The 15,406-nt window shown below is 43.7% G+C and overlaps 1 protein-coding gene across 9 annotated transcripts in view; it reads left to right on the top strand.

Moving 5' to 3' along the window:
- Positions 1-15,406, top strand: part of LOC110858018 — a 95,035-nt gene that overhangs the window by 5,913 nt on the left and 73,716 nt on the right. For 2 of the 9 annotated variants that reach the window (XM_035858362.1, XM_035858363.1), the window contains exon 3: positions 981-2,359. In XM_035858362.1, coding sequence (XP_035714255.1) covers positions 2,296-2,359 — 64 coding nt within the window. In that variant the 5' untranslated portion in view covers positions 981-2,295. The remainder of the gene's footprint in view (positions 1-980; positions 2,360-15,406) is intronic. The other 7 variants (XM_035858364.1, XM_035858365.1, XM_035858366.1 and 4 more) reach the window with 7 other exon arrangements.

The raw sequence follows: 15,406 nt of genomic DNA on the forward strand, positions 1-15,406 counted from the left end.
CTTAACGGAGGAAGAGGTCGACTGCACCACAACTACGACACACACGGTCGCCTGGCCTTCAATTGGTCAAGGAATGATATAACGTAACAAGAGTATATTGTGTACCGTGGCCTTTAACCACTTTGTGGAGAGGATGTCGAACGGGGGATTTTTTTGTAGGGGCGGAAATGTGGCGAAATATGTGGAGACACTCGATCGCCCTTGGCATTTTTACTGCTACGCACCAGCGAAATGCCTCGCTCTCAGGGAAATGAAATAAAGAAAGGTGAATATTTCTGTCTCGGGACAAGGAACAAGGAACGAGTCGGAGTGAAAGTCAGTCGGTGGTTATTTTTATATGTAAACCAAACTCTCCATCTTGATTAGTCCCTCCACTGCCAGGCCAAAGTAGCAGTGGTAGGAGTAGATTAAGCAAAACGAACAAAACGGAGCCCGATTTTTCCTTAAAAGTGAAGCCTCGCACGCAAAGTTTAACTTCCCAGACTTACTCCTTTCTCCGATCCGATAATAATGGCCATGCCAAAAATTGCATTCTCAGCAGCCCACAAAACCAAAGACCAAAATTGGCTGATCCCATTGTACGACTAAAGTATCGTGAGTGTGTGTGTGTGATTGTGTGTGTGTATGTAATGGGACATGATAAAAGGTTATACGTAACATGGACATTGGAGCGCAAAGGTCTCTCTCTCTCTGCTTTCCACCCACCATTCTCGTCGTCTCCCAACCAACCACTGGTGCTAATTGATTCGTTTTGTTTACCTTTCATATGCAACCAATTACTGCGGCGTGTGGTGAATTGGATTGGATGATGCCTTTCACTCCTCTCGCTGGATGGATAATGAAAATGATGATGATGATGATGATGGCCAACTTAATTCAACATTATTACCCGATCCCACATCATTGTACTCGCACAATGCGACTCATAACTCAATACACTCGACGACCCATTGTTCCAACCTTGCTTGTGGTTTGACTAGCTGGTCCTGTATTTACTTAACTCATAGAAAAGAAGTACTTGTGGTTACTTGTTGGGCAGTTGGGTCGGTTTTTGATGATATTGATCTGTTCACGAGTAAATAAGACCTCATGACCATGCCCACCCTCCTTCCGCCATCATTTATCATTACGTATGGCGCTGGGATAATTAAGCAGTAGTGGGACGACGAACACTGGGTTAAAAAACAATATGAAACAGTCGTCAAGTGCAGCAACATGCTCGAATTCACTGCTTCCGACCTCAACAATTAGACACCACCAACCAACCAACAACTTGTTATTTCACCTTCGTGAATTTGTCGCCGAGTGTGAACACAAACGCAATACTATGTGAATGAACCAGACAATCAGACAATGGGGGAAATAGTAGTGCAAATACTTTCACCTCGTCGTGAACCTTTTCGTGTCATCGTCGTCATATAGAAGGGTACTAGGTCAATTTGCATAATGAATTTTTACATGACGGCTACATAGCCGAGATTTTATTGCCTAAATACATTTTTACGTAAGGAGACTTATCGCATAATTGCATATTGCATAATTATTTTTTAAGTAAGATGGAGGGTACTCCTAATTTTCAAGTTTCTGGGCATTACTGTGCACTCAAAAGCTAATTTATTTATGGCATTTATGGTGCATTTTTCCATTAATTTTTGTCGACTTCCCTGTCGGGGTCAGGTGGTTGGAGGGAATGTGGTAGTCAGATGAACCTCTCGAGTTATTTTTTTTACAAAAATGACCATCTAAAAAACCCTTTTGGTTCGTATGCACTTTTAATAAATGATGGTTATGGCTCAGTAGGAAAGACATTTGCGAGTCGACCTCAGTCTAATCGAAAGTGGTCACTAACAGCATTGGATAGATTAGCATAGGGATTTAGATGCAATTGTGCAATATGTGATTATGCTAAGTTGTGTTAACCATTATGTAAATTAGTAATTATGCAATTCAGTACTTATGCAAGCAACATTATGCAGAGTGACCAAACACCCATAGAAGTGTTGTCTAGAAGTTTGTAGTCTCATCCATATTCATTTCTCGAGTGAGTAGTAGTATTTAATAGGAGGACTCATCCCTAATCGTCATCATACGTGTCCTGTCAACTCGTACAACCGAATCCTCGCCATCGCCTCCCCAGGATGTAGACAATGCTCCTCATCTCCGCGGTGAAAGCGAGTGAAGAGAAGTGAAAGTTTTGTTGTTTCCTCCTAGCTAGGTGGGTCAGGTCTTGTGCGTCTCCCTAGGTTTTTCAGGTGTCCTCCAACTCCCGTCGGCATCATCGTCGTCGTCGTCATCATGAAGACGACCAAGGCCAGATCCGTGTGGCCCTTGCTGCTCTGGGCGGAACTCCTCGTTTTAGGTAAGCCCATTGTTTTCTCTTTTCTCCCCGCGGAAAGAAAAGCCATCAAATCCGATTCCACATTCAGATTTCCTTCTCCTCCTTCTCCTGAGGAGTTTGTGGTAATAATAGTAGTTGTGCTGCTGCATAGTCGCAGTGTTGGAGGAATTCTGAAATGATGGTGTTATTGGAGTTGATGGTTATGTGCATGGCTTGGCTGCAGCCACATTTGTCCTCGTCACTTTTATCCCATACTTTATCATTTTTGAACATGAAACATGGAAAACATATCCGCTCCACAGACAGCGCACTTTCCTGTGGGCATTTCTTCTACTCTCGCACACCAAATTACTTCAATGTCACACATCCAGACAACAAATGTTTCCTTGCTAACACTGTTTCATATTACGAAAAAGAGAGTGGGATGATGGTGATTGTTTGTATGGTGAAAAAAATGACGGTCTGATTTTCTCGCTCTCTCACTTTCTCCATCTACTTACAACTAACTATCAGCATATAACTTGTGCCACTGCGTTACGCATAGTTTCATTGACACTGTTTTTGGACGAGAAAGTAAGGCAAGTAGACGAACATAAAGTAAAAGACGTACGGTTGTACGGAAGCCAAAATCATTACGGTCGTCTCCACTGCCTCGTGTGGCGAGGAGGCCGTAATTGAGTTGCGTTTTAGTTGTCTGTCTGTGTCAATTGATGTGGATGAGGTGCTCGTATATTCACACGCACTTTGTATCGTATTGCATTTGCAAAATCTAGTTTGAAAAAGATTTGGTAAAAGGTCCTGTCATTCGAAATGGGAAACAATTTGCGAATAAAACCCCGTTCCCGGACAAGATTTGCATAATATGTCATCATTCCGGAGAAAAGTGGTGGTTTTGCTGGCCAGGTTGTATACATGCTACACATATTCGATCCATATTCTTGGCTGGATAGTCTCCTCTTTCTTCTCGCTGGTTATTACCCACTCACACCATTCCAGCGGCGGTCATAAAGATAGCTCTATCTCTCACTTCACAGCCCCTGAGGAGAGGAATACGTAATCCTGAGTGCTACAGTGAAAGTCACTTTTGAATATGTAGGCAGCCAGCTACCTTATTATTATTAAGCTGGACGTGGACAGCACGGGAGGACGAGAAATGAAAGCAAAATGACCACCACCACGAAATCCAGACAGAGAGAGAGAGAGAGAAAGAACGAGACCAAGAATTGGCCTCCAGCTCGACAATGTTAATTTCCAAAGTTAAGTTTGTTTGAGGAAATGTCAGTCAAAGTCGTGCTGCACAAAGCCACCACGAGAAGTTTGTGCATGCATACTTGTGTACGCGCATTTATGTATCTACAGGGCCAAAAATTGTGCGGAATTCTTTTTCGCCTCGGTCTTTTCGGTTAGGGAAAAGATACCGACAATAAAAAAAAACTGTGGTAAAAATTCAATTTCTTTCCGATTTTGGAGACAATTTATTTCTCTTTTAAGCTCAGTGTTGTGACATAACGAGGTCAGGATAATAATGGTTGTAAGAACAAGGAGGGAAGGAAAGAGCGTCTCTTTATCTTCTACGAGGGGATAAAACTGGATAGATGAGCAGGACGTACGTAAGTACGTACTACGTACATGCGGATGGGTTTTTCTTCTCCATCTTCTCAGCGGAGTATGTGTAACATGCAGTCTCAGAGTGAGTGTAACAGACTATCATTGCCGAGCAGTTGACCTCATTTGTTGTTGGAAAACAGGTAAATCAAAATCAAATTAGTCGATTTGGCATATGGGTGAAATATTAAAGGATAAAGCGAATGAGATCGTGGTGATGCATCATTCCAACTTCATTGTTTATCCCATTTTATTTATTATGATCAGAATCTGGTTATCTCTTTTTTATGACTTTCTCAATTCGACTAAAAGAGGAGCCTTTAACCTTATAAAATGTTGTGAACACTTATCGCACATGGTTATCTTGCATATTTTGGACTTTTTGTTAAATTAAAGAATATTAAACTTTAAGACACAATTTGACAATCGATTTTAAGAAAAATAATACTTTTGAAAATATGACATTTCAGAGTTTTTAATAAATTCTAAATGCGATCCAATAACCAGAAGCATAAACAGATTGACAGAGATGGAAGGGTGGCCCAAAAAGCGATGTGATCATCCATACCTCACTTTCCCCAATTGTCGGAGCAAAAACTACTTTGCTAATTCTCTCTGTGCACATAATAATAATTGCTGCACTCCAAAGCACCAACAACAAACTGTGCAGGGACAACTTTGACCTGTTCGCGTAAATCTATATCCGCACTCGTCGGGTTAATCTTATCCCCATACATAAGTCGACGGCGAGAATTCAATTCCTTGAGTGAGTCGCACATACAAAGGGACGGGCACAAAGGTAAAAGTTGGCTAGAAGTTGGTTTTCTTTGTGTGTAGAGAGGGCGAATCTCGTGGAGGAGGAGGAGGAGGTGCACAATGGCTTCAAATCATTCCAATCTCTCCTGGACGTGATAAGTGTGGAGAGGAAGGAGGAATGGGCTAATAAAGCCAACCAGGTAACCGCATGTCCTCCAGGAAGGAGGTGGTAGTGGTAGTAGCCAAGGTCCTAATTTGTGTCCGAGATCGAGAGCTGCTTCTAGTCCTCTTATCTCCACGTCCCGTCCTCCTCACACTTGAAGACTCGCTGTCCTCGCTCTTTTCGGATTTTTCAAATCTCCACAAGAGATAACTTTTGTCCTCGGGCAGACAGTCAACAAGACCAAGACCATGTCGTCCTCCTCTCTCTGCCTTTCATATCCATAGACCAGTCAGTAGCCCAATGGTTGACTCTTCGCGTAGCTTCATTCTCCTCATCTCACTCTCGGAAATGGTAAATGACGAAATCTGGCCAGCTTGTCCTTACAGTTTCTCCAGATAGCTAGCTAGCGCTTCCTCTTTTTTGAAGCCACTTCCCTCAGGAGCCGAGTGAGAGGGAACAAATTATCCCGTATTCTTGTTATTAGTTTAAGCAGTTTAATGCGATGAGGAGCTCTTGTTGCACAGAAGATAAGTTGTGCAACTCATCTCCCTCGTTGGATGCTCCACGAAGAGAGTGAGGCAGAGAGCATCCAAAGTTTACCGAGGTGGAAAGTTGGAGGAGCAAATCTCAATGAGCTGCTCATGTCCGAAATAGTTATGTCACACAGTGGAGAATCATTGCTACTAACGGGATTGCAGCCTACATACGTAGCCTTCTTCCTGTCTGTCTCTCTCTTCCGTCCTCTATCCGTCTCAAAGTCTCTCTGTTCCGGATTGAGCTTCAGCAGCAAGTCTGTCGAGAACCGCCACATGTTGTTAACCTAATGCGAGGCTCTTCTTCTCTCCTTGTGTGTGCGGAGTGGGTGGCTTAAATAATGCAAAGCCTGCTCACTTGCCAGTTTCAGTTGTCCTCATTGTTTCTTTGCAAAAGGAGGAGGAGGAGGAGGGAAAGTGTGTTGATTTTACTCCATGAATGGTGGTGGTTCAAGAAATCCAGGCAAACACAAGAGACCCCGAGTAAGAAAGAGTCACGAGAACAAATGGATGCAACGACTGGAAAAACGGGTTTTCGGGGTGCCTGAAGCAAATGAGAAATTTTCTTGAGCACACTACTTTTTTTTCTTCTTCTACTCCAAATCCTCCCAATATTCGCAACTCGGTCGGAAACGAAAATAAATTGTCCCCTCATTTATTGACATTCGCTCGCTCGTCGCTCGTTCACATCCATCCACCACTACCCGCAGCAGACACCCAATAAAATCACTTCGCCCGAAATTCATCACTTTGTCGCAGCAAATTGTGTGAGAAAGAAGGAAACTTCTCCTGATTTTGGAGACCCTCATCCCATCCCAGGTTCGATCGTCGTCTCAGCTTTCTCTCCCATCTCTGCCTCTCCGTGAATGATGATGATGATGACGACGGGGATCAAGGTGGCTTCAGATGCAGTACATCGATATACGTACGTGGGGAATGGAGTCCATGCGGAGTGCATGGGTTGGCTTGACCCTTTCGAGTCATATTGTGACATTGGCAAGTTTGTGGTTTTGGCTGCTGAGTGAGTGAGTTAGTGTGGATAATTTCATGCGCCGTGTGCGGAATTAGGCCTCATCCGGCCAACTAACACTCACTTTCGCAGAGAGAGGGGAAAGTAGTACAAAAGTGAGTCTCTCTCTATGCACAGCAGCTTTTCAATAAGTCCATCAGCCGACTTTCTCTCTCTTCCTGTCCAGAGGGAGAATTCAGTCGGTTTGTGCCTGCCATCCTGATGGACAAGGTCCGTACTCCGTGACGTGACGCCTGTGCACCCTGCACGGTCCCATGTGTGGTATGCGTGAGTAGAGCCTGTCTCCAGCAGACAACTCCCCACTAAACACCTTCTCCACGGCCAACCACTCTCTTTAATTTATCATTCGTGGACAAGTTGACAGCCATCCATCCTACCACGACTACTTCCACGACTACTACTACTACTGCTCCTCGTACTTCGAAAACCACCACACGGCACGACGATGACGACGACCCCGATGATGATGATATCGGTCCGACCAGACCACAAACCAGAACAGCTACTCAACCACTCTTACCTCTTTCACTATTCAAGTCAAGAATGAAAAACATGCTCGTTCCTCCAAGGCGGATGAATGCGTTGCGTATCACATGGTACTTACGACTAGCACATGCTACTTAAAGCCCGTGTACGACAAAGTAGTTGCCTCTATTTAAGTATACGAGGAATGAGAATGCGTATGTTTGTATGGAGAATCGTCCCCTCCTAACTCTTCGGACTTTTTAATTATGTAAACCAGGAGAGAATAGACTGCTCAATATCTGTAAAAATGGCTCATTCATTCGCGAAGAATAATTCGAGAGGAAATACAAAGTCGTCCTCGCTAAAAAGATGGCAGTCTTTTGGTACTTGCAGGCCTGGATGGATGGATGGTAGCAAGGACAGCTTTTTTATGTGGTATGAGTAATGGATATGGCCTACATGTCACCTCTTCCCCATTCAATTTTAGAGACGCTTTCTCCCCTACTCGCCCCATTCTACAACTCCCCTTAAATTGTCAGCCCGTTGGAAATGGACGCTTAAAAACGTTCTTGAGAAGACGAAATTGTCGTCGTCAAACGATGTTGATGTTACAGCTCGGCTAGGAGTAGCATATTTCTTTATTTGAGTAAGACAGATGCTAAAATGAATGTTTTTGGTATCGCATCGAATCCCACTTTGTGGAAAAAACTGGAGGACGATTTCCTCCTCCTACTCCTCTCATACTTTTATCATACTTATTATGCAACAACCCATCGCCTTGTTTGCTCGAGGTTATGTCGAAAGACAAGACCAGCTCGGGTTTTTGGGCTACTCTTGTACATGCTTGTTTGTATTTGGGGCTGTTGCACAATTCTGCCCGGTCTGGGTGAAAGCAAACCTGCCTTTGAAAAGTGGTCTAAAATTGTTTTCTGTCTCCAATTTAACTGCAAGAGTTATTTACTCATCCTTCACCACCACCAGAACCCTTGCATGCATACGCCGTCCCATAACTAGGCTTGACACATTCAAAATTATTGCTGAGAATATGGGCCCATTTCCTTATTGACACCCTGCCTCGGAAACGGTGACCCGGTTCAAAGGCTGGCCTCCTCCGAAAGTGGCTCCGTCAGCAGTGTTTATGACGAAATGGATGAGACACTGGTGGTGGTGACTGATGGTGACAATGACAAGGAGGGAAGCGGCACAATTTATTGCGATCCACTCCCCACCACCACCACCACCAGCCCTCCGCTCCCTTTGTTCCCACTGCACGTCGAGGCGATCACTGTCTCCTTATTATGCTCATTTTTGCGACGATATGACAATGACGACTGCTTTCTCCCGTATAAAACTTGCTATCATGCAGATGATGGAAGCGTTTTACCTCCTCGCGTCGTCATAATGAGAGTGTTTTTGAGTGGAGAGAGAGAGAAGGAATAAAGAAAGCACAATGCTCGTTCTGTATCAAGTCTTAGCTTTTCTCCACTTTTTGTTCGTCAAGCCCACTCATCCACCCAGATAAAAATAAGATTAATGTACATAGTTATGCAAATCCAATGGGTGAAGAATTATTGGAGACCCACAGCTACACCGGCTACATCTACATCGTCGTCGTCCTCGTCATCTACTTATGAAACTCCAATTTTTCCGACATTTCGAAGCATTATACTTTAGAATAGAAAAAAGCTGTAAAATATTCACGAGCTTCCATCCTACGTAGTCAAACGATGCCCTGTATACACATAGTAGTACCAATACTACTACTACTACTACTGCATAGATATGCACACGTACATATAAAATAACGCGAGTTTGAAGTGGAGGAGAAAAAGTTCGTTCAAAAATGCAGCAGCGTCTAGGTTCTTTTTTCGCTTGCCTTTTGGAGTCGTCCTAATGATGAATGTCGTCGTGCCTTATCTGTCATGGCGTGGTTCGTTTCGCTACAATGGGCCTCCTCCTACTCCCGCTGCTGCTGCTCTGCGTTGGTCTCTCACTCAATTCAATTGAAATATTCGACAGGAAAAGAAGGACGAGTTTGACAGGGGGGACATTATTACAAGGAGCGTCGCCGTGAGATTGGCCCCCTCATTTCCTTCCACACACTTGTTATTATTATTATTTGTCCTCATATGCTTATTTCTTCTTGTGGTGGATTCGCTTCGAGTACACGAGACGATTAAATTATCCGCAAGCACGGGACACGAAGTTATCCCAAACCAACTTTATTTTGATAACACATCAATATTATCGACGTTTGTTCAATTTGACTCATGCAAAATTGACGAGGGTAGTCATATGCGTGCGCCTTTCCCTGCATACAAAAGTTGGGCTTTTCTTCTCTCCTCTCTCTCTCCCTCCCGGCTGGCTCGCGGCTGGACGGCGGACAACAAACATGTAAATGTATCGAAAAGAGGAAGAATCATCACATGCAAATCCAAATTTTCAATTTCAACATCATTATTAATAAGTACTTGCCCATAATAGCGAGTTCGTGAGTGAGTGAAGGTGAGCAATTGTGCACAGGAAATGGACAAAGTTTTTGGCATGTTGTTTGGTTGGTCGTGGGTGTCGCCTCCTCCACTCTAGATAAATTATGTCGCGATAATGGCAAATATTTTAACAGCATATTTACATCCATCCCGTCCTTTGTCCGACTTTTTACGTGGGAGGAGTGCACATTTTGCCAATGGAGCAAACAATTACTCCCACAATGGGTGATCGCTCTGGTGGTGGTGAAAGGTTCCAATTATATTTCCACCACTCGCCCCTGCCAATCTAAAGGAGCCATCCGGCCAGGGAAGAAAGTTAAATTAAGCGTCGTTCCCCAAAACTCGGTTTAATTTCTCCGAAATAGTTAACCAATTAGAAGCCCTGATTCTCTTAATTGTATAATTGACAGCTGTCCCTAGTCGTTAATAATGACAGAGATGGGATATGCACGTACATGCCCATATGTGATGCCCCGTTTCAGTGGGACATCGATCCGTATTGACGACCTGGAAAACAATGAGATTTTAAATAGCACTTACTTACATAATAATAAGTGCGATGCCATCCCCACCGGAATAATAATGATGACTCTGTGGCGACGCAATAATGAAGTAAATAAGTAAATAAATGCAAGCAGTCACATTATCATCGTCGTCGGAAAAGCGAAAAAGCGAATCATTCACAAAAACTGTTTGTAACAACACATACATAACCGAAACGCACTGTGTTCAAGGAGGAGCAAAATCTATAACTCATTCAAACAAATTGCACAATCACACACGTCCATCAATACTTATTTCGGTCGTAAAGCGACAGCCATTAAATTTGTTTAGGAACTTTTGTCCAATAATAATTGACTAAATTACACCAGCTCCAGTGCTCCTGTTACGATGTCCATTCAATAGATACCTGTCCCTACCTGTGTACACCTTATTTCCAGCTCATGCAAACTTTCTCTTGCTTCTTAACAATTAATATTAGCAGGTCTAGGAGGAAATTCTGGCAATTTTCGTCCCCGAAGAAGGCACTATAATTCACTCCTGCATAAATAAGTAAGCAAGTCGTGTGACGCACCAGATTTTGACCTTTTCTTAATGGTCTGTATACGTAGCATTCTCGTTAATGCAAACTTCTTTACACGTAAAAATTCCTCGGATTACATCACATGGAACTAATGGATCACATCAGACACACAAATACGAGAAAATTCCTCTGCTTAAAAAGATAACAGAAATGTAGTAGCTTCGTTTGGGCTGAGGAATTTTTAATCAAATATCTCGCTGCTCACTCGACCCAAAAGTTCTTGATCCTCTTTTTTTTCCACAACTCTCTCTCTCTCGTCGTCTATGTACCAACAACCAACAACCTTTCTCCCTTTCAATTTATTTGGCTCAGAGACAAGTCTCAACTTTCTTTTCGCCTCTCACCCACCCACCGAAGGAAAGGATCCAATAATGCAGCAACCCTTGTGAATTTCAATTTCAATTTCAGGATTGAGCAAAAGCAAAGGTCAAGCCGAGGGCTGAGGGACACTTGTTTCCTTCTGATCCTCTCAAAAGGTAGTGTGTGATAATAAAAGTCGTCTTGCTTCAGAGACGGTAAGGATCCACAGTATTGGAGGTCTGGGGGGGTTTAGAACGTCAGTCAGGTCGGGTGTCACAGGGACAGTTAAATAGACAAGGAAACAGACAAGGTGGACAGTTAAATGTGTGACGATACGGAATAAAACTGAGGTCTGACACGGTGCAATGTAAGCTCTCACTGAAATGTATTCCCACCCTGGTTCTGGCCCGTGTCACTCTTTCCTCGACGACCAAGGGACGCATGGAGAGAGAAAAAGTGTCAAGCTACTCGAAATCATGGTGACTGACTGGCTAGCTAAATTGGGTCATGAACATACATTGTCTTCCACTACAGTTTATGGTGGTGTGTTGTACCGTTGAGTTGTGCAATATCACATCTTCCTTCTTCTTCTTCTTCTTCGTTCTGACTTGCCGGCTTGACAGGAGAGGTGTCAAAACATTTGAAAAGTGGTGTAGCATTAGAATGTATGGGAGTTGGGAAAGAATAAGAGAGTGGAAATGGGATGAGATGTCACAGCACCACCACAACCACGAGTACGAAAACCCTACGTACGTACATACGTACATACACCGTATGAATGGGTACAAATTGAAGAAAGTGAGTTGTGATGTGACCCTTGATCTGATGCCACACTCTGGATGGAAACTGTTATTGATGGCGACTTGGTTACCTCGCATTCCTGGGACGACTACCTTTCTCTCAGCTCCAAATTGAAATCACATTTCCATTTTCCGCAAATCCCGAGCATCAACAAATCCTTGGAAAACCTTTCATCTCGCACTCACTCACTTACTCCTGACTCAACTTTGCGTTAAGAGCCAGTCGCCCCATAATTTCGGGTAATTCCCTGTTATCGGTTTCAGCCAGCGGATATAGTAGTGCTTTCCCATGCCACCCCATCATACATTCAAATCTCTTGCCAAAGTGCGAGCCCTACTATTCGTGGCAGTATCTGCAGCAGTTATTTCAGCCGAGTCCTCTCTCTCGTCTCAAGTGGATTTGGCTTATTCAGCTCTTGTGTGCTTTGTTGAAACAAAAGCTTGGCATATAAATTGCCGAGTAGCATGTTGTAATTTCCTGAAGAGCGAGAGAAAGAGAACAGAAATAGCAATGCATTTGCAATCACATTTGTACCTACACATTCCTACAATTCAACCCCAGCTCTCTTCTCCTATTTTTGCGTGAGTGACTTTATAACTTTTTCCATAAACATTTCCAACTGCAGCCAGGCTAAATTCATGGCTATTTACACAACTAAGTGCGTTTGCTTTTTGGCACGTTGTTGTTATTCTGGTTGTATATGTGTCTGTCTCTGTGTGTGGGTGCATGGGGTGGTGCGCAACATAACACAAAGTTATTCTAGTATGAGAGGAAAGTGAGGCGTCCTCCTCCGCATCCCACACGGCCCAGCTTCCGTGTCACCCTTTCCGCATGAGTCTCCCTCCAGAAGTGTAATCGAAAAATAAGTGTGGAGAGGAATGCAACAAAAGCGTGGTGTGTGTTCTCAGGTTTCAAGTCGGTCTGTGTGAGGAGAGAAAGTGCGAGTCCATCTTTCACTTCGGCCAGAGTTTTACTTATTTTGGTCGAGTCACTCATTCAACATCCCACCCAACCGGTCCGCCTTTATGTATGAAGTAGGCAGGCAGGCACACATTGCACACACACTTTGACAGGTAGGAGCAGAGTGCGTGTTTAGTGTGCAGGCTGATTCATGGACACATTCTAATGACTTTATTCTACATTTAGTAGTCAGCGAAGATCAAAGTGAGAGAGGGATAGCGAGCACAAGAGATCGCGTATTAACCAAGAGCAGCAGCAGTGGCAGCAGCAGCAGAGTAAATTAGGCGTTTGGATTCATTCTCCAACTAAAATTATAACAACTTTCTCTCTCTCTAGCTCCATAAAAGAAATGAGATGAAAGACGTTGTTGTGGGACTCTTGCCATTCCGTTATTATTAACTCAAGGCTGCTGCTTGGAGAGCAAACTTTCGCCAACACATGCCAACCAGCTTACTTGATGTGTGCTGGCTGGGTGGTTGGCTCGAGTGGAAGCTGGATGCATTTTGTGCGGTGCTGCTGCTGCTGCTGGTTCACCCATGAATATTACACAACGCAATTACACTTTGCTTGAAAGAATCATGATGGGTGGGGGAGGAGGAGGTTTGCTTCACCAATCCCCTCTTTTTACTAAATTGACCTCTTAAAATGTATGAAAATGAGATATAAAAAATCTGAATGGAATGTTAATGAAATTTCGAAATTAAAGACACGTAAAGAATTTTTTATTTCGTAAACTTCTCGGTTTCCTCGGATAGAACTTGAAAAATTGAGGCGAACTTGGTGGGTGGAAGGCTGCGTAGGATTTTTGCATTAGATTTTCATTCTCCAAATGTTGCCCAGGATGCCTATGCATTTATCCTGCCTGACCAGTAGTTATGTATTTCCACACTTTTTAAGGAAAACTGGTTCCCGACAATTAAATTATTCTTAATTCCCCGATAGGATTTTCCACTTTGGCGTCTGGGTTCTCAGTCAGAGTAACTTTCATATTATTAGTTTTGCTTTTACCTTCCCGGGAAAAGGAGCCGAATTTGCAGAATCCATTCCCTAATAAAAGTCTCGCTTTAATAAAATGAAACATGCATATGCACACCTCGCATAAATTGTCTACGTTGTATCCCCGTCCATGATAATTTTATCTAAAATATTTTTTATCAAGATTTATTTACCGGGTGACCTTTCAGTCGTCGTCTACATTTTAGCCTTGCAGCCAGGACAAACTCTGTACTGCTTTATTTCCAAGCAACCAGCCCACGACCACTGCTGCTACCCACACGTCTTGTCCATGCACACAAGACCAATCCCACTCCCGCTACCTGTTCCGCAAGAACGTTTCATTCCTCCACCAACCAACCTTTACTTTTCCGTCGCTGTACTTGTCGTAGGTGGTTCGGAGGAGTGAGGACGGCATATCTGTCGCTGAATGGTTTCACCTTTTCAAGAAATCTCTCCCTCGTCCATCTCTTTTAAGTAGCAATGCAGACTAAGAGTCGCAACAACAGGAGCAGTTTTTTTTATTATCGCGTTATTAAAAAAGCCATGTTGGAGGAGAGACAAAAGCAGCCGTCGGGGCAATATTGCTCTCATAGTCTAGTGTACAAGGCTGCAAATTATATCATAATGACGACAGGCGACTAGTAGTGGTGGTACTTCTGCACAGAGACATGCACTAACAATCTCTCTGTCTCTCTTAACCGTCCTTGGCCAGAATGTCCCATTATTACTCGCTGCGTCTTAATGATCTCAGCTACTTAACATAACGCCACACTACTTGTCTCCCTGGGCAAAAAAATCAAGGCTGACATTTGAGGAGGAGCAGAGAGTGGCCTTCAGTCACGGGGTGTTGGCGGCGGCCGTGGTGCAGGCAGGCAGTGGGTGGTTCAAGTATAAGTTCCTAGCAGTGGTGGTGGGGAAAGTAGCTTCGGTGGCTGCTGAGTTGCATAAATACGTGGCGGATGTGCCAGCCACCCGCCTCGCTTTCTCTTCTTGAGCCATTTATCATGGTGGTTTGTCAGTCTCCGAGTTATTTCTTTGTTTATCGCAACTTCTCCTCCCGTCCAGCATATTCTACGAAGGCTCAAAATCACAGACTCCTCCGACTCGATGCGTAAATTAGCCGTGTTTACACTAATCTTGGAAAAGGATCTCGCGGATACGCGGTAATTATAATACAAAAGCGAGCACATCCATCTAATCTGCTTCCTCCGCTCGCCTTTCACTTCGACTACGACCACTGCCTAACTAAACACATACTTCAATGATGCCCTGTTCTACCATTTTCACGACGACTTGCTTATCATTTTCAGCTGGTTGCAGGTGGGCTGCCTACGCACCACTTATCTTATCCCCTCGATCCAATACCTCCTCCTCCTCCTACTTGCTCAAATACCAACTTTATCCGCTAATGAAACATTCCACTTCCACCCAGAGTAGAAGCTATTGCCTGCCTTGATTAGTGATTTAGGATCTCAGTCCCTATTTCCATTAAGATTTGGAGACAATCCGATTACTGCTGGCTGGCATGGTGCGTTGTGCTTCTCCTCACTCACGGTATTGATGACTCTATATTTCCGCCGTACTGTAACGCTGTCGCATGACGGTCCCCAGCTGCCAGTGGACTCCCGCACTGTCTCCTACGCTGGACATTAAACAGCGTGAATGCAATTAACTATTGTGACAAATTGTTTGACAAACGAGGGTAAAACATGAGAAGGGAAATAGACGGAAATAAATAGATGGTCCCCAGCACACTACACATTACTATTTTCCATCCATGTTCTCCCATTGCAGAACACAGATTCAGGCGAAAAAGAATTTCATTTTTTGTCTGCCTGTTGTCTGCTGAAACGATTGTGCAAGATGCTTCAGAAATAATTGAGGGA

Source organism: Folsomia candida, unplaced genomic scaffold, assembly GCF_002217175.1.
Source record: "Folsomia candida strain VU population unplaced genomic scaffold, ASM221717v1 Fcan01_Sc020, whole genome shotgun sequence".
NCBI classification, from domain to species: domain Eukaryota; kingdom Metazoa; phylum Arthropoda; class Collembola; order Entomobryomorpha; family Isotomidae; genus Folsomia; species Folsomia candida.